General features: G+C 46.6%; 1 protein-coding gene across 2 annotated transcripts in view; it reads right to left on the bottom strand.

Moving 5' to 3' along the window:
* The window catches only part of ETV6 (ETS variant transcription factor 6), a 241,270-nt gene that overhangs the window by 123,804 nt on the left and 97,905 nt on the right, over positions 1 to 19,561 (bottom strand). The window contains exon 2 of one of the 2 annotated variants that reach the window (XM_030841372.2): positions 18,440 to 18,566. In XM_030841372.2, coding sequence (XP_030697232.1) covers positions 18,440 to 18,566 — 127 coding nt within the window. Of the gene's footprint in view, positions 1 to 18,439; positions 18,570 to 19,561 lie in introns of both variants that reach the window. The other variant, XM_030841371.2, reaches the window with a different exon arrangement.

Raw genomic sequence — 19,561 nt, forward strand, 5'->3', positions numbered from 1 at the left:
TAAGGTTACTGGCGGGCAGGCAGAGAGAGCAGGGGCTGTGGTGCATCAGGCTGACAGTGGACAGATATGACCTCCCTGTTAGGATTCCCGGGAGTTACAGAAGGGAAAGGGAGGCTGGGACTGCCAGGCTCATGTTCAGAAGCTCAGGCTTCAAGCTGGGCCTGGACCACATGCAGACATGAAGTTCTCTGGTTGCATTTATGATGGGCAGAGGCAACTCCAGCTCCCAACAGCGTGAGCTGAACAAAGGAGGTGAAGCTTCCTTGCTCTGCACAACTAGAGCTGAACCCGGGCCACTGCCTCGGTCCCCTGGGGACTTGATGGTCGGTGAACCTGTTAAGCACGTGGTTAGACACTGTCAACTCCCAACATCCAAGGCCTGGCGGTCCAGTTGGGGAGCTCAAGCCCAGTGGATTCAGTTCTTTCTCCCCACAGCTGCTCACTGACATTTTGCTGATCTGAATGAAGGGCAGGGAATATTAAACAGAGGCTAGAACTGGAACTTATTAAGTAGCAACTTTCTTTTCGTTTTAATTTGAACGGAAAGGATATTGAATTTCATCCACCTGTCAGTCATCTCGCTCCCTGTAGCACCTCTTCAGGTCCTGCAACTCCTCTGTTAATATGGTCTTCCTCCTAGTGGATTTGCCCCTTGCGATGCTGCCAGGTAAGGAAAACATCCAAGGAATCATCCCATCCAAGGGACTGGGATGCAGGAGAGTGCACACCAGCTCTTACGCTAAACCTGCCCCGCCTCCCTGCTTCTCGTGTCCAAACAAAATAAATAATCAACAAAATAAATAATCAATCAATCAGTCTATTCCACACCCCCAACTTCCTCACCAGAGGAGCAAAGGAGCGTAGTGTAGATTCGGTCACAGGATTTCAACAGTACTTTCTTTTCTTCCACCTTAAGCCCAAATGCGGAATATAGTGTAATGAAGAAAAGGAATTTTTTTTGAAAGAGCCCACTGGCAGCTAGAGGCCAACGAAAGATTAATATGAGAGACTGCATTTCTCTGCAGGAGAAGTGACACCGCTTCTCCCCTTACTGTGAACTCCATACGACACCTACTTAAGTGTTTTGCTACATTTGCCAATGTACTCTGAGTCTTTTATAATTAGACACCATCAAAATCGTATGTTTCTCTCAGATTTTCTCCAGGATGTTATCTGTGTTTTAAATATAAATGAATTTTTACCAATAAAGATGTTAAATATATATACACACACATATATATATAAATGAATTTTTTAAAATATTGTGGCCTTTATTGAAAAATAATTTTGAAAGTCTATATTCTTTGGGGAAGAAAAGTGAGATTAAGAATGGGAATGAGGAGGAGAAATTCCGGAGCTATTTTCATGATAGTCAAACAAGTAAAAAAATGATAAAACAACGTTGGGCTTTAAACAATAGGGCACACACTGAAAGCTTACTTGTACAGAGAAAATTTAATAAAATCAAGCAGAAACAAGACAAAACATGTTCTTTCTGTAGAGACTTAAAACATGTCCTTGGATGGAAGCTTTTTAGGTATTTATTTAGCTCTTATAATTACCATTTACCGGCACAGTAGGAGCTCAGTAATTACTGGTTTTGTTGAATGACTATCCAAGTTTTTTCTTCCTTAGACTGATTTCCTACCTTACTCATCTTTGTATTCCTAGCACTGAGCATAGTGTTTCTTCAAATCAATGCTTCTCGAATAGAACCAGATTTGAATTTTCTTCCGAACAAGCCCAGATAGCCACAAACAATATTTCACAAGGAATTTCACAAGGAAAAGGATGCAATCTGGCACCGGGCACTGTTCTTACCCACCTGAAACACGGCCAGCAGACTTCTGTCCTATTTTGCAAGGTGTGGCCAGAGCTGGCCAGTGAGGTTCTAGGCCAATTTGGCCCCAGGATGAACCCAAACAGGCTCTCTTCCAGAGGCAAGGGGCAGGGCTGTATTTGCTCACTTTATGCCCAGGTATACGATTTTCCACACTGGAAAGCTGCAGGCTTTTCTGCCATTACAAGAGCATGATGACTACGAGGTTAGTTTTGTTTCTTTTCAGGGACCCGGTATAGGTTTAACTCCACTTCTACGCACTGAGGTCAATTTCATAACAATGGACAACACAGACGAGATGCACGGAAGAACACAGGTTTGGGAGCAGACAGACCTGCGCTCAAATTCTGACTCTACCACTGACCAGTTCTGTGTCCTGGAGCCAATTACTTAATGTTTCAAAGCCCTAGTTTCTGTATGTGTGAAGTGAAGACAGTATCACCTACCTCTCAGACTCCTCGGGAGAAAAACAATAATGAGACGATTTGTTAAAGCACCAGCAACACACAGCGCACACCCCAAAAACATCAGCTGTTTTGTTTGGGGACTTCCCTGGCGGTCCAGTGGTTAAGACTTCGCCTTCCAATGCAGGGGGTACGGGTTCAATCCCTGGTTGGGGAGCTAACATCCCACATGCCTCGCAGCCAAAAAACCAAAACATAAAATAGAAGCAATATTGTAACAAATTCAATAAAGACTTTGAAAATGGTCCACATCAAAAACAAAAGAAAACAAAGCATCAGCTGTTTTGACTCAAGGCTAGACTTGTCACCATTTTGCATCTGTGATCTTCTAAACGGTATCTCATTTTTCTAGCTCTTTGGTTTCGTCAAATCAAAAATGGTGCTGACAAGACTGTTTGGAGGCAAAATTAGTAATAGTCCTTCACTCATACAAACGGAAGATGAGGCGAAGAATAATGCGGCAGTCCGAAAATTACATATCAGCACATAATAAAACCTAACTGGCAGAACCAGTCAGCGTCATGACCTCTATCTTGGAAGCCTATTTGGACAAGGATACCCGCGATGGGAACGGCTTAAATAAACAACGACTTGGAAACATACTGAGTCTCCCCTGGAGCAGCTGGAAGAAGGTAAACCAAAATCCTGGGACAAATTCTCTTAAGGAAACTGCCACGTTCAACCCATGACCCTAGTAATTTTCAAGTCAGCATTCACTCAGAAACACCCCGAAACAAATTGCTGCTGCCGACATATCTGGCAAGCCTCAATTTTTTCTGTTTACGTCAGATATACGAATTAAAAGTATCTAGCTTTCTGATGCAAGTGTCTTCATCAGACAAGCTGTTATACAGGGGATATGTCTTCCTTACTCTTCAGAATAAATCCTGTAAGCAAAAGGCAGAGACCTCTTAAAACTGATTATACAATGTCAGAGTTGAACAGAACTTATTCAAGTCAAAGAGTTGGACTTCCCCCAATTTTACAGATGAGCAACTGAGGCTCAAAAAGGTTAAATAGCTCACCCTGATCTACAGAGCTACTGAATCACAGCCAGGATTGAACCCTGGCCCCCTGACCCCAAGTCCAAGATTCTTTCTGCCACACCACGTGACCCCCTCTAAACTTCACACTGTTATTTTCCCCTGCAGAACCCAAGCATGCCGCACACATATAAAATCTCTAATAAACATCTGCCACACTGACCTACAAATTCTACAGTTCTGCTGTTTCAACCTACTGTGGTATTTCAATCCCCAAAGATCCCAATAGTGACTACAGAAACAGTGCTATCTGGCCAAGGCTTTAGAGGAGCGTATGAAGTGTTTTTGAAATCATAATCTAATTTCCTCACGACAATGTGAAACAGGTGTTGCTGTACCCATTTTAGAGATAAGGAAACCGAGACCAAGAAGTTAAGTGACTCGCCCAAGGCGACGCTGCTCGTTTTTATACTGTTAGAGCTGGCACTTGAATCGAGACATCTGATTCCAGAACCTGTGCCTCTTCTACTTCATTAGCTTAAGCCTAATGAACACTGACCCCAAATAACACTTCCATCGTTCCTCCTCCCGGTCTGCTCCATAAAAAAGGGATTTAATTCATAAGGCACCTTCATGTCAAGTTAAAAAAATTCAGGCTGACTAAACTACATAAAATTATAAGTTCAGGTATGAGGACGTCATCCGCCCAGCGCAGACCCTCATTTTCTTCGACAGACCAGACTTCAGACCCGGCTCCCAAGACCAGAAGAGCACTTCCATTTACTGCCTGCAAGATTTTAAAGGCCAGTCTGAGGAAATGGCTGCTTTTTTTTTTTTTTTTTTTTTTTTTTTACCCCATTGCTGAAAACATCTTCAATCATTGCTTTGTGTCAAAGGGGGAAAGAAAGAGGTCATTTCTGTGGGTCTTGGCAGCATGGGGCTCTCACAGAACCTATAAGGCCTCCGTGTAGGTCAGGATTGGGTGAAGCCACAAAGAAAGGCAGCGAGAGAGATGCTCCCAGCCTCCCTGCCGGCTGCTCGCAGAGCTGTTAAAGATAGAGATGGTGGCTTCTAATGGCAGGGGTGGGAGGAAGGGGGATGCAGAGGGCTGCGAGGGAAGGTGTGGGGGGATGGATATAATCCAGCATTCAGAAACCTGTCAGGATGGGATTTATTTTTGTTCTGTGAGGGAGTATAATAGGGCTTTGCCCGCACTCTCAATAGCTGTTTTGAAGTGAACCCGGCTGGTATGTCTTTAATTTGTCATTTCATTATGAAACTGTTTCCCTTCCAAGAAGCCTTCAAGTCAGGAAGCTCTGTCTGCCCACACAGGAAATTCCTTTGCTTCAACTTCCCCAAAAAGGAAATTTCCCTCAGAAGTGAGCCCAGCATATGCCTTTGAGCAGAGCTGTTTCAAGAAACTTTGGCAGCTGAGTCCTGAAAACACCCCTGGCTTGCTGGCTCCAACTGGGATGCTGGGATAAACAGTGTGGCTCTCTCCCCCCAGGGGATGGGGACCCCACTGAGATGGTCCCTGGCCCCCCTCTTCCTCCCTCTCCTTCATTCTCCTGAGCCCTTGTGCCAGCCAGCGCCCACCATCCTGAGCTTTAATCCTCCAAGTCACACCCAGAGCTTTAACTCTCCACGAGGGAATCCGTACCTGTCACTTTCATCAAGAAATAGGCATCCCTGATTATTTTTAACTGTAAGTTTGGCAGAATTATTTAACTTTTTAAACTCTATACATGCATAACTTTGATTTAAAAATTTTAAATTAGTATCAGGGGGCTAATCTGAAGAGGAAACAGAGCTTGCACTGTTTGCACAGGATTATTTAAAGCAGAATTTGAGGTAATTGTGTGTATTAATCCGCTTCTTCCAAAAGGCGCAGACTCCAAAAAAAAAAAAAAAAGAAGAAGAAGAAGAAGAAACAGGCATCTCCGAAGACATACCTACATCATACATGGGCACTTCAACACAAAGCACTCATTCTTGTCCTCAAGCCCACACACACTTAAGACTTCTGGTAGAAAGACTGCAGAATTTCAAACGAAGAGGGTGCACAAAAATAAAACAGCCAGTTATAGTTCCTAAAGCACTTATATGGCCAAATGACCTTTTATCAAGGGTGGTGGGGTTTTTCTACACCAACTTCCCCGGTGAGGATTTGAAGTAAAACATGGACAGGGAGAAAATATCCCAAACCACAGCCTTACAAAAATTAATCTCTCAGACATACTGTGAATGACTAAGTGGGTGAGAGCCCAGAGCAGCTGTGCTGAAGTGAAGAATAATATATAATATTTTATGAAGCTTCTTAGTACAGAGGCATTAGCAGAAAACTGTGAGACTCACAGTTAAGTTTTTAATTTTCCATTTCCAATCACTTCATTAAAAAAAAAAAAAAGTTGTGAAAAGGAAACGACGCAGAAACCTAAAGCACAAAACGAAGGAGTGATACTGAACTTCACAAACTGTATCACAAGCGATGAGACAGAGAGACACACAGACAGATGAGGAACTAAGGCAGTCCTGGATTTTCACCCTGTACTTAAGACTGAACTTGAACGGCAGAGCGATAGGGTCCGATCTCATTACGCTATTCGTGTGCCAGGACTCAGTAGGGATGTTACTTACCGGGAAGCAGAGAGATATTTAAGAGACTAGCTAGACTCCTATAGCCCCCTGAAATCTGAATATATTAACACTGAGGTTTGGGGTTGTGGTGGATGCTTTTTCGTGGAGTGGATTTATGATTTTAGTTTAGTGAATGATTCTGTTTTTCTAAAACTTATGAGGTTTTAACCACAGTTGGATCGCAGAGGGGGATCCAACACTATTTTTCAGGTTCTTAAAGAAAATGGTCTAGGGACCAGGTCTTTGGGTCAGCCTGGGAAGAAAGGTGCAAAGTGGAGGGTCTGACCTGCTCGGCCACCTACTAGCTCTGTGACTTCGGCCACGTTCCTTAACCTCTTCAAACCTGACCTTCCATCAGTAAAGTGAGGGTAATAAAACTCAGTTCGTAGCTCTGTTGTGAGGATTAAATGATATAATCCATGTGAAACGTCCCTATCGTAAGCACCGAATTCATGGAAGTTATTGCTCCACACGGAGAGCTCTGAGGAATCTTTCTCCCGAGACCACACACCCACTCCTCATACAAGCCACCCACCCCCAGGCAGCCCCTTCAGTTTCCACACAAGCCAAGACGTTCCTGGCCACTTCGGCTTGAGATGTGGACTAACAGCTCCCTTACACCTGTGCAATCCAACAGTTAGTCATCCCCGAGGTAGAGACATTTTGGTAAGAATGGTTGAAAAGCTTAAGGATTCAGATGTACAGCCCCAAGTTCACCGCTCCTCTCAAGAAAATGCAGATGACTTACACATTCTCATGTTGACAGTGAGCTAGAGAGGTCCAACAGTGTTTGGCCAGTACGGATTCTGGCAACGTCTTGAGACCCACAGCCAGGAATAGTAAGTATCAGATTATTCATCTTGGTCTCACAGGTCCAGGTTCACGATGTTTTGTCTACATCAAGGGGTATGGATTTTCCATCTAATCTTAGGTCTGTCTCCTCCAAGGGGAAGCCAGCCCCCAGCAAAATCATGGAGTTTATTTCCAACTCAGCCCCCTCCCTTGACCTTCCATGCTGACCACGGATCTTCTATTTCAAAAGATTCGATTTGATAAACTAATTTTCATTAAGACATTCAGGGACATAAGGTATTCATGATCTCTATCCAAGGTATCCTCTGCTATCATGACTATTTACTTTTAAAAGTGGAACTAGGTGGAAACAATGCCTGATCCAGATGGGATGTATCTGAGGAGAATTTCAGGTACCATGGTAGTTCACCGTGGGAAATCTTCAAGTGCGGGGCACTCTTGTATCACTGCAGCTGAGTGACCACACACTCTGCTGAAGCATAACATGGGCCCTGTTCACAGACAACGATAAGCGCTCTGTCCTGGACCCAGAGTAGCACTGTCCGGACAATACAAGCGTAGAAGCTAGCCGCTTTCTGAATCTCAATACTCCTCCGGCAAACAAAGGAGCACCAGATGAGAGATGGCTACAGAGCTGAATGTACGATGCCAACCCTACGATACCCAGTTGTACTTCTTCAGCTTCGTCCCCTGGATCACTCTGGGTGGCAGGAGTCCTCACAGAAGCTCCATGAAGCAGATGTCTGGAGTAATAGCTCTGAGACAGTCCCAACCAAATTCCCCACCCTACACACACCCAAACATACATGTACACTCATTTGGATTTATCTGAAGTGGAATTTTTTCTTTGCCCAGGAATCAAAAGACAAAACTTCTTCTTTCATAAGGCCCAAACACATTTGACCTCCGTATATAGATTTCTGTGGGTCTCTGAAGTACCTCTCAGCATGATCAGAGAACTACAGGAGAGTTTAAAAGGGCGTTTATAACCCATGACTCTCAAGTGGGGACTGTCTCTCGCAGGGAATTTCTACTTTTGTGTTCCTAAAAGGCCTCTAAGTAAAACCCCAAGTATCTGGATGAAGAGTTGAATCACGGCCAGACTGTGAGCCCAGAAAGAAGCCCACACCACGCCTGACGGAACGCGAAAGAGGGGAACGCGAACCGTCCGTCCAGGGTGGGGATTTCGTGAAGCGGCTTCACTGCCACATCGCAGGAGAAGCGAAAAGGGTAAGAGCGAGGGTACGGTGCTGTGAGAACGGCGGTGTGGAAAGAATCAGAGTGAAAAAGAAAGGGAAGAAGTTTCTCCCCCGCTCTGTGGACATCTAATAGGAAAATATGCCCGAGACGGAGAAACCCTCCAACACATCAGAATAACAGGTTTGTGAACCTGCCTGGCCGTGGGGCTGCTTCCTGAATGCAGGCTCCAGAGGAGAAAGAATCATTTCATTTCCCCAAGAGGGTTGGCACCAAATCACTGGCTTATATTTGTTTCCCTACAAAGAGTTCCTGCCATTGGCGACCCAAGAGCTACTTAAGGAGGTAAAATAACCCCCCTCCTCAGCTTTGTTCCCAAATCACCGCTGCTCTGGGCGATTCTTTTCTCCCTAATCCTACACCCGCTTTTCGCAGCTTTTGGTAATAAGTGGATGATTCGAGTAACTAGCTCAGGGCCTCTATTTAGAAATCGTTCCTTGCGTGCGAGCTTTCATGCCCAGGGGACGGTATAAGTGTCACGGATTCTCTCTGCTGGCCCCGCGGATGGAAATGTACTTAAAAGCGCAGCATCAAAGCTTTCACTTTAGGAGCTGAAAGCCTTCATTCCCTCGCCCACTGGGCTTTTTTTCCCCCCATCGTTCATTAACGCAGTCTTAACTGTGCATGTGCGATGGGGCCGGCGGAATGAGGGGAGTGTGGCCCATCCGTGCAGATCAGCTGGCTCTGTAAAGCCCGAAACCCAGTGGACACCACCTACAGACGGAGCAAAATGCAGACTGTCATTTTTTACAGGTTACAGGAAAGGCAGATGAGCCCCCGGCTGCCGAGGGGATTCCCACAAATCATGCAGTTGGGGTCAAGGAGGGAGTTACCAGAAGACACACCTGTGCATAATACACTAGGCAAACAGCCAAACTCACAGACGATTCTCAGGCCAGAAGGGGGGCTTGGAGAACAGGGGAGCGGGCCTGCGGTTCTGCTGTGAGGTCCTGGGACCCAGGGGAAGATGCGAGCGGCTGAGGCAGCCTTCAGGAGACCTGCCAGGCGGAGCAGCTGGCTCGGGTTCCCAGCCCACAAGAGCATTAACCAATCTCAATCACGGGCAGCGCAGGGAAGCGCCCAACGGCGGCGTTGGGGCGCTGAACTGCCGTATTTCCTTGCAGGAGGGCATATCTCACAAAACAATCACAGCTAAAGTCGGGGACGATTGCCTGCATCATTAAAAGACCACGATCTGCACTCAAATGTGCCGCTGAGTGCTCGAAATCAAGTGAATGATCGCCATCCTTAGCATTTACAGATAATGCTCCGCTGCCGCTATGCCTTGTACTTCTCTGCTGGAATCAGAGAACAAGAAAATGTCTGAGCGGGGAAGAGCCAGTGATTTTACACACGCAGGCCCCTTCGCTTCACAGGCGAGGAAACCACAACCCTGGGAGGAAGAACGAGGTGTCTGAGACTGCCCCACCCACCACGGACCACGCCGGGCCAACTCTCCGGGAATGACCGCAGACAAGAGCGTCCCCTGCTCTATGACCCTGCAGTAGAGTTTCCCAGAACACAGGTCAGGTGGGTAAACCAAGGCAGCAACACATCCGACGATCTTTCCGAAGACGCGTGTCAGATTAACAAAAAGCGGTAGGCAGTGAAATGGTTTAATTTGTGAACCCAAGAATACAACCATCATTCGAACACATCACCTTTCCTACCGTTTAGTAATAATCTGGGAGGTAGATTATCTCTTTAAAAAGATGGAAAATCGTGGACAAGAGGCCCCTCTTTTCACTTCATTTGATTTTCTTTCTAACACACCAGCATTTACAGATACCTGAAAATAAGTCGCAGACATCAGTCTCCAAAAAGGATTGAATTTGAAAATTTACCTTCCTCTAAGTTCAAAAGATAATTTAGTGTACGTTAGCTTGGATTTTCTCCTTCTAACCAACAGCTAGAGGGAAATGACTTTCAACAGCTCCTGATACTTTTAAGAAGCAACGTAGTGAAGTGCATACAAGTCTGGGTTTTGGAATTAGATCTGGATTCAAATTGTGCCCCCTCCCACTTGCTCTCTGTATGACCTCTGGCATGTGATTTACCACGCGGAGCCTCAGATATAAACAAGATAGAATATCTACCATGTAGCGTTAGTGATCGTTCAGCATCAAGAAAGTGCTCGATAATCAGCGATGACAATGATTTCTTATCCCATACCCTATTGCAACAGAGATTCTCTAGAGTGGTACCTAATACACAATGGACCTCAGGATGGCGCTTAGGAGAAGCAAAGCTTCTGTAAACTGGAAGGTGGGGTATAATGACCAAAAAGGAAACTGATTTGCAAAGGTAAGCCACTCTTGGAAAACAAATGGATAATTAAACCCTAACACTCGCTGTTACTTCTAAAGTGGAGCTACATAAATGCCCCATAGCCCTGTAATATTTCTTAAGACAGACCTCTCAACGCTCACCTAGGTACCTTTTTTAAAAAAAGTGATCGTTACCTCTCTCCTTGCAAACCTTCCCCCCGCCTCTTTGAAGCGGACCACTTTAGTGAAAGCCCCCAGCCCAGAACAGAGAATCCAGCCCTAGCCGAATTGGTGAAACAACATGTTCCCTGCACAGTCCTGCACGGATGGGAATTTTCCTCCAGGCATCCTATCTACACCCACCCCACACACACAGAGCTCTTTATCTAGGGTCTGCATCTGCAGTCTGCATTTCTATTACTGAAATCTTAGCACCCCATTTGAGGCTATTTCTAACCAAGATCTAGAGGAAACAGAAATAGAGAATAATTTCAGAAGAATGGGGTTTGGTCCACCTACCAAAGATGGAGGCAGTAAATATCACGGTGGGGGTGACTAATTATTCTTAGGAATTTACAGTCAGCATGTGGTCAGAGACAGGGACCCTTTAAGTCTCTCAAATCCTGCCCCACCTCGCTTCTGAAGAAACCAGAAAAAACAGCCACCCTACCCCAAAACACACATAGATGGTTCAGGCGACTGAATCAGAATCTTCTGATGGCAACAGTGAAATCGGCAACGCCCGAAGGTCCTTGGTAACACTGACCTCTGGAAATGCATAAAGATGAAACGGGCAAAGTCATGCCTGTCAGAGACTCCAAGAGTCTGAGCTACTTTGAACTCAGGCATGAAGCAAAACGGGAGAAACTATCTGTTATTTGAAGATGGAAACTTGCTCCCATTTGTAGAGACTCAGCCCAGTCAATATGCTTTGTGACGATGGGGAGGTCGTGGGGAGGAACCCAGGGAAGCACAGCTCGAGTCAACATCGTGTTGAGTCTTTATCACACCAGCCAGCGAGTGTTACAGAGATACGTGTGAGCCTGGCTGCTTAACTGATGGACGGGGAGTCCCCAGTCTGCAGAACCCTAACATGCCAAGAGAAAGACCACAGCGGTACTGATGGTGGGGAAAATCCAAGGGGAGACAGGAGAGAGGACAAGGAAGAAATGGAAATATCATTTCTTATTTCCTGTTGTTCAAGTCTATTCATAGAATGAGCTGGTTCCCATCGACTTTTCTTCTTAAACGGACCTTCCGCTGCATCTGTCATAAAACTTCAACACTGGGTGTAGAATGGAGCCGGGTATCTCCAGGCTCATGTAAAGGGACAACCCACAGCCAGTGACTTCCAAATGTCTACTTCGGAATTCCAAGGAAAGCGAGAGCCTTCCCCCCAACTCCCTGCAGGACCGCAACCACTTTGTCAGAGCATTTGTCAGAGGAACTGCCTTAAATGTACACGGAGTGCACGGCACGGAACGTGAAGTGAAAGAAAAGGTCGATTGACCTCTGGTTATATATTTTTTTTCTTAAAAAAAAAAAAAAGACATCTATAAATAGCTGCATTTATTGAAGCTGCTTCCTTATCAGGAAGCATGCAGCTAGGAATTAACGTCTGCCTGCATCGGAAATTCTTGCAGACAGCAAACCCAAAAAGGAAATTTCCCTTCCAAAGCATCCTGGCTGTTCTGTTGTGGCCTGTTTTTTCTCTTCGAGCTCTTTGAAGCCGCTACCCAGGGCCCTGTGCGGCTGGAAAAGCAGAAAGCCTTGAAAGTAAGAAGTGAAGGACCCCTAAGGAAGGCTTGAGGGGCACAAGAGAAAATGCTGGTGGCTGGCCATCGTTGTTAGAAGTCACGGCTGCTTTGTCAAGAGACTGAGAAGGAAGTCTCCTTCCCCACGTCCCTGCCTCAACTCTGCTGGTGATGTCACCGTATGTCACAGGCAGCTGTGTGAGGAGGGGCCGCTTGGGGAGCCCTGATAATGGCTGAGGATGGGGGAGCATCTGTCAGGTCTGAGGAGGTGGGCAGGGAAGGTTGAAGAAGGAGATGGCAGATTCAGGCAAGGCCGGGGAAGAAAGTCGCTCCAGACAGAGGTACAGGTACAGTGAGGGAGGAAAAGGCCCTGGGATGGAGTGCCCCAGAGCAGAACCAAGCTCACAGAAATCACAGAGTCAGAAAATAAAGCTTACTTCCATCGCGACCTAGGGAAATCAGTCTCGATATGTGCAGACAGAACTCCAGGCCCTTTCTTTAATGAAACAAGCAAGCACGTCCACGCTTCTCTTGGCCCTTGAAAGGGAAGACGCACCTCCTCAACACACGATTTACCAGTTGTGGAAACTGAAATAGAGCCCTCGTGAGTTCCTGGCCACTGTTCGCCAGGCACTGTGCAAGACGCCACATGCAAATTAGCTCTGATACTTATAAGAAACCCTCATCAACTATATTTCAATAAAATCATTTTTAAAAACCCACAGAAGAAACAAAACAGACCAATACAAAGTTGCTAAGAGAGTAGATCTTAAAAGTTCTTATCACAAGAGCAAGAACTGGAACTATGTGTGATGATAGATCTTAACTGGGATGATCTCCAGGCTCACGTAAATATCCCTCAGCACCAGGTAGGGACAATGGTCATTTCACAATACATACATATATTGAATCGTTATGTTGTACATCTGAAATTAATGCGTTATATTTCAAAAAATTTTTCCGTATTTTGATAATCATTGTGATTACGTAAGAGAATGTCCTTGTTCTTAGAAAAAATACACAAAAATATTTACGGGTAAAGGTAAAAAAAAAGAAAAGAAAAGAAACCATCATCAGTAGGTGTTTTATGAAATTAGAGCCTTGGAGAGGTGAACTCATCTCTCTAATAGAGAGAGGCAGCCCTGGGATGCCAGCCCGTTCAGGTCTGTTGGAACTCAAGTCCTTCACATTGCTGTGCTTTTTCAACCAGAAACTCCGAAACAGCAGTGGGCCCTGTTCCCAAGAGGTCATTCCTGATGAAATGCCAGGGGATGTGGGGACTTGGGTGGGCCCTTCGTGGCCAGCGCTGTCCTGCTGGTGGCAGAGAGATACTGGATTTCAATGTCAGCTCACTCAAGAGGGAGAAGCAGGAGGAATGGGTGAGCAAAACTGAATTATCCATTGAGACAGGCCAGCCCGTTGGGAGGCTCAGCACAAATGAATGGCCAAGCGCATGACTGGAGCCCTAGCTATTCCCAGTCCCCGCATCCACGGCTACCCAGACGCCAACAGTCAGCACTGCCTCTGCTTTCAAGTCCGAGAGACTCTGCCATTATGTTTTCTCCTAGGAAGGGGAAATGGTGACTTCTGAAATAGAAATCATGTTAGATTCTTCACGTGCCACGTGAATGTGAACAATTCAGTGTAACTATCTGAGCCATGGTCATCTCATCAATAAAATAGGATTAGTAACACCTAGGACTGCCGCATGATTAAATGAAACCACATATACGAACACATTTTGTTACTTATAATAATATAGAATACTAACTAAGATTATCCTTAATTCCCATCTTTTGCCTCTTCTTTGGGAACGGAAAGAACTTGAACGTGTATAAAACTGTTGGCTGCTCCACTCAATAGCAAAGAGAAGCGCTGCATCTTTTTTCAATCTCCTGGCTCTAACCGAGCCACTGTCTTACACTCGGTCACTCTGCTGAGACTGCAAAATCGCCCAAGGGGGTGAGCCACGAGGTCACGTTTCCAAAGGAAGGCATTAAATTAAATTATTAAACACACAAGCAGGAGCAGTAATGTAAGAATTCTGCAAGATTCACAAGGAAAGGAAGGAGAGCCAGGGGGCTATTTCTGGAGTTCCGACTCCAGACAAGTCTGCGCAGCTATTACGGCTATTTAAGAACCCGCAACGTCATAAACCGTAACCCTATTAAATGTGATGAATGAGCCCTGGGTTCCGATTTTTAAATATCAATTCCCAGGAATTTCAGAAGAGCAAACTGGCACCGCCAACGGCAAAGGCTTTAGACAGGCGGCATCACATCAGCCTGTGATTGGAAGCAATTCTGTCGACTAAATGCGAGATGATTCTGTTAAAAGGAATTTAGTAAGGAAAAGGCATTCAGCGATTTAAAGTCTGCCCCGTGCATCTGAAGTACACGCACTGTGGTCACGTGGGCGGCCCGGGGCGTCACGGCTCGAGGTCGCGTATCTCACAGGGCTGGCATCAGCTCATAAGGCACACTTTGCTGCCTCCTTGGCACCCACCGGCCATTATTTAGAAAAAGTCGTCCCTGGGCAGACAAACTAGAGGGAGTCTCTCCTTCACACTAGGAGGCCGTTCACCACTCAGAGGATCAAGAGTGATCTCCTCCAGGCACTCTCGGGGCTCTACGGTCCTGTAAATGTTCTCAAGGTACCATGAAAGGTTTACTTGCCCTTTAAAGAATGGAACTTTTCTGGACTTCCCTGGCGGTCCAGTAGCTAGGACTCCATGCTTCCAAAGCAGGCAGCGCGGGTTCGATCACTGGTGGGGGAAATAAGATCCCACATGCCGCACGCAGCCAAAACATAAATTAATAAATTCAAAGAATGGAACTTTTCATTTTCACCTACCTGCTGTAATTGTCACACTTCAGCTCTTCTAGCCTCAAGCTTGAAAAAGAAAATTTAGTACCCTACATGGAAGGAAGGGGGAAAAAAACCTTTCTGTCTTCTCAATAAACAAACTTGTGTCTGCTCTCCTGGTGCAACAAGGAAGTTCCAGGAAGCTGCCGCAGGACTCCGGTGGGTGGGAGGGCAGGGAGGAGGCCTGGCCAGGATGGTACGGGGCTGGCCCTCCTCCCCTTGGCCCAGACTGCCCCTGCCTGTCCCTTTCAAGTCCTCTAGAATCACCACTTCGGGCTTGCCCCAGTTATCACTTTGGTGTTCTTTTGTGTTTTTTTTTTTTATCAGAGGCAAGGAAGAGGAAAAGCCATTACTTTCTACATCTCAACAGCCTCCTAAGTTGTCACACTGTGTCTTCAGCTTTCCTTGTGTTTGCAGAACAAAATGGTGAGAAACCTGCAGTACGAGAACCTTAAATATTACGATCCCTGCCTTCCACCCTAACCAGGAAAGGCTATCTATTGATTTAAGAAGGAAAGGAGAAAAAGAAAGGGTTAAGAGAGAAAGGGTTTATCTGGAGATCAATGAGGACAGAGGGCGAAAAGAAGCCACTTGGAGGCATACCAGTCTGGTGAGTATCTCTTTAAAACAAGCGGCTAAAAATGCTTTCAACCCAGCAATACCATAAATGTCCTGCCGCTGTCTTGGCTTTCGGATTCTTCCCCGTACTTTCCACGAGCATTCCGCTGGGAATTGTCTGGAATCCCAGATTCAAACAGCAATAACCCAATTCCCTCGTTAGAATATTTATTTTCTTTTCGGTTTGGAAACCCAGCTGGGATGCATCCTTAAGTATACGACACGGCCTCAACCATCCTAGGCACTCCAGGAGATGTTTCTCAAACAGCACAATGGGCAGCCGAGTGCTGGAACAGGACAGGGAGGCGGGCAGCTCAGTCTCCTGTGGAAAGTCCCAGCTGAAGACAGACAGCAAGAGCCTGGGAACCTCCACTTTCAGAGGATTCATTCCAGATGTGGGAACAAATGGTGTTACCACGGGGCTGATGCAGATTGCAAGGAGGGCTCTAAAGTCAGGCTGCCAGACAGGAGCATTCAGACAAAATCATCACCATGACCTGAATCCCTAACCTAACAACTGACTACGTTCTAAGGCCAGCAGTAATGGGCTATAGTTCTACATCTGATAATTCTCTACGGGGGCATCCATCCACCCACCCACCCATCCATCCAAGGGAGATATGCGAACTATTCAACAACTGATCCACCAGTTAGAACAGAGTCCAGCCAGAAACCAGCCCTCTGGCCACATTAGTGAATAGTGGCTAACCGTCAACCCTGAATTCATCCATCCATCCAAGAAGTACCTATTAAACACACTTACATCACGGCCTAACAGATAAAAGCCCAGGCTCTGGAGGCAGACGGAACTGAGTTTGAACCCTGACTCTATCTCCTACTGACTGTGTGACCTTGGCAGGTTACTTAAATTCTCTAAGCCCTAAATTCCTTATGTGTGACATGGATATAACAAAAATACCTACAAGGATCGCTGTGAGAATTAAATAAAATAATTTCCATAAAGGACTTCACATAGTGTCTGGTACAGAGGCATCCCACAATAGCTATTAGCTACTCTGACTGTGTGCTAGGCACATGGCAGGGCCCGACAAGACCGTGGTGAGCAGCACCGCTGTGACTCCATGAGGAAACTGTCAACCCAAGAAAAAAAGTAAAGTGTTGGTATGGAAGAAACAGTTCCAAGTAGGGAAAATGATGTCTTAGGTGAGATCATAATCTTTTCAAGTTAAGAGGGCTGTTGAACATTCTCCTGTCCAATCACAATTTAGTATGGTAGGAAAACTGAGTGTTAGGAGGGCTGACTCACAGTCGAACAGCTAGTCTAACAGCAGAACTAGTTAAGAATTACAACCTGCTGACGGTCAGTTCGTTGTGTTTGTTAGTGCGTTTTACCGTGGTAACATTTTATGGAGAGGCAGTTCTGTGGCCAAAGAGCTTACATATGTGAAGTTCAGAGACAAACCAAGAGTTAGGGTCTTTCCGGAGGCTGGGGGATGGGCTGTGTCAAAGTACAGGAAGAAAAAGCCATGAAACCTCAGCCTGCTGGGGACAGGAGTTTATTATTTCTTTTTCTCTCTTTATGGAGACTTCAGGCTCCATAAGGGCAAGGAGTTGGGTCTGCTTTGTTCATTTCTGTATCCTGGCAACCAGAAGAGTGCCTGGCACAGTGCAGGTAACTATTTGTTACCAATACCAGTTAATCAGTAACTATTTGCCGAACGAATAAATGAAGGAGATTAGGTAGCAGGAGTGCTTTCTCTGCATGGCCTGAGTATGTTCCACCCCAAAGTGAACGGTCCTGAAGTGAATAGCTTGGTCACAGAACAGCTTGGGGAGGGAAAAAAGGCTGTTAGTGGTCTCTTTCCCAGGCTGTCTGCTCACAACGCTCACTGGTGCCACAAAACTCCATTCTGCTGAGTACAGCCGTGCCCTCGATCGTGACCATGGCATCTTCACAGTCCCAATCTCTTCTTTAAAAGTTCAGTGTGGAGAAGAGGGTAGACTGAAGCTGGAGTGTGCTGACCCTAGTATATACCAACTTTGTAAACACTGATGGATGCAGCAAGCTGGAGGAGGGGAAGGGTTCTCATGGCCCCCAACTCCCTTTCAAGGATCCCAGCCACCATCCTCACTGTCGGGGAGAAGGGGTTCGCCAGCAATGCACGCCGAGTACCTCCCAGCATCACAGTCATGTGATCTGCTGAATGAGCACAGAGAGAGGAAAGAGGAGCCTGCATCCTCTGTTGCTGTTCCCCACTCTCAGCAGGCAACCTTCTGCTTTCTGAGGAGGGATGGGCCAGGCGGAGCAGAATAATCTGGGAAGCACAAGCACGCCCGAAAAAGACGGCAAGTACAACTGGGCCACCATTCAAGTCATGAGGAATCAACTAGGGAAGGGCCAAGGTGACCCCCCCCCACACCTCCCGCCGTGTCGCGTCCTCCATAACCTGGACTCGTGCCCTGAGGCTAACAGTCAAGCCAGAGAACCTGGCATTTTCTTGGACACCGCGACCAGGGTGGCAATCAGGTGATGCATTCTCCCCGGCTGCACTCGGCATGCCGGATCATCGGGGCTGGGTGGCAGCTCAAGAAACAAAGACAAAAAGGAAAGGACAGGTGCTGGGTGCTCTGAAGCCTGGCCCCAGCAGCACAAGTGGGGAGGCCCCGACGCCCTGCTGAGCTGCAGCGGGTAGTATGTCATAGTCAAGAGACGAAATGAACACGCAGAGAAATGACAGCCAGGAAGCTCAAGCTTTTCAAAGCCATTTGCAGGTGGGAGGGGGCGAACGATGCCAAAGCAGCTTCGGGAGGTCATGGGAAAACCATCTCAGGGCGCGCCCCTGCCCGGCTTGCAGCCCCGCCTCCCTGCCACCACCACCCGCCCCCCTACAGCGGTCGATCCTTCTGTCCAGCTGTCGGTCCGTCCGTCCCGTCCAAACCCCCCCGCCCCCCGTCCATCCCGGGGCGCGCGAACACTCACGCAGGTGCGCGGGCAGGCGGATCGAGTCTTCCTCCATCCTGAGCGCTCGGGGCACTGGCACATGAAGCGGCGTCGAGGAAGTGTAACTGGGCACCGGGCTCTCGGGGGGTGTATATGAAATCCGTTCCTGCTGTTAAAAAGAAGGGCAGCAAGAGGGGAGGGGGGGAAAAGACAATGAAAGCCTGGAACTGAGGGCTGACATCGCGAGGGGGCGGGTTCGGGGCGTCTGGGTGCTGGTCCCCTCTCTAGACACTGTGCAGCTGTCTTTCAGATCGCCAGCATCAGGGATTTGTAACAAAACGCGGGAAAGGTTTAAAATCGGGCTTTTCCTTTGCCTTCGGCTAAATAGGTGTCCTTTTTTTTTTCCCCCCCTCTCTGTACTAGTTGTTTGTTCCAGTAAAAAGAGGGGAGGCAAGACCAAGGGAATGAAACAATATGTCTAAGAGAATGGCGTTAAAGACTCCTATCTCAAAAATTACTCTTCCGGTCCCATAATTAATGTCACCAATACATTAAAACCACCTTCCCTCTTCTCTGGCAATATCCCCATCTTCTAATCAAAGTAGGATTCCACACTCAGATCCAATGAGAGGTGAGCCCAAAATGATGGCTTATAAGTTCGAGATTTTAGTTAATAAACCTGCAAGCAAGATTTGTCTATCACCTACCTATCTCATGACACAGCTACCACCACCAAAAACCTCCAGTGTTTCATTTTTCCCTTCATCGCAGGGAATGCTCTGCCACCAACAGTTATCTCCTTGTCCCCTTACGCTCCATCTTAGAACCAATAATTTCTTTCCTTCGGAAGCATCTCAAGGCTCATGCAAAGAATAACCTGCATTTAAGGAAGTACGGTTTAATCGAAGATTCTTACTCAACTGACAAGGAAAGGGGGAGGGGAGACCCAGCACACCCACTGTTTAAATTCAAACAGGCGGCATTTGTTAGATCGATTAAAACAACTGGATGGGATGGGAAGGATTAGTTTTCAGTTAAAAACGTGCCAACTAATGGCAAGAAACCAACTATGGTGTACACCGGGGAGAGCAGTGCAACTTGCATCTGAGATCGACAAATACCAACTAGTTTGACTTGCAGTCCATACATAAACCACAGAAA

This window comes from Globicephala melas, chromosome 10, assembly GCF_963455315.2.
Source record: "Globicephala melas chromosome 10, mGloMel1.2, whole genome shotgun sequence".
Lineage (NCBI taxonomy): Eukaryota > Metazoa > Chordata > Mammalia > Artiodactyla > Delphinidae > Globicephala > Globicephala melas.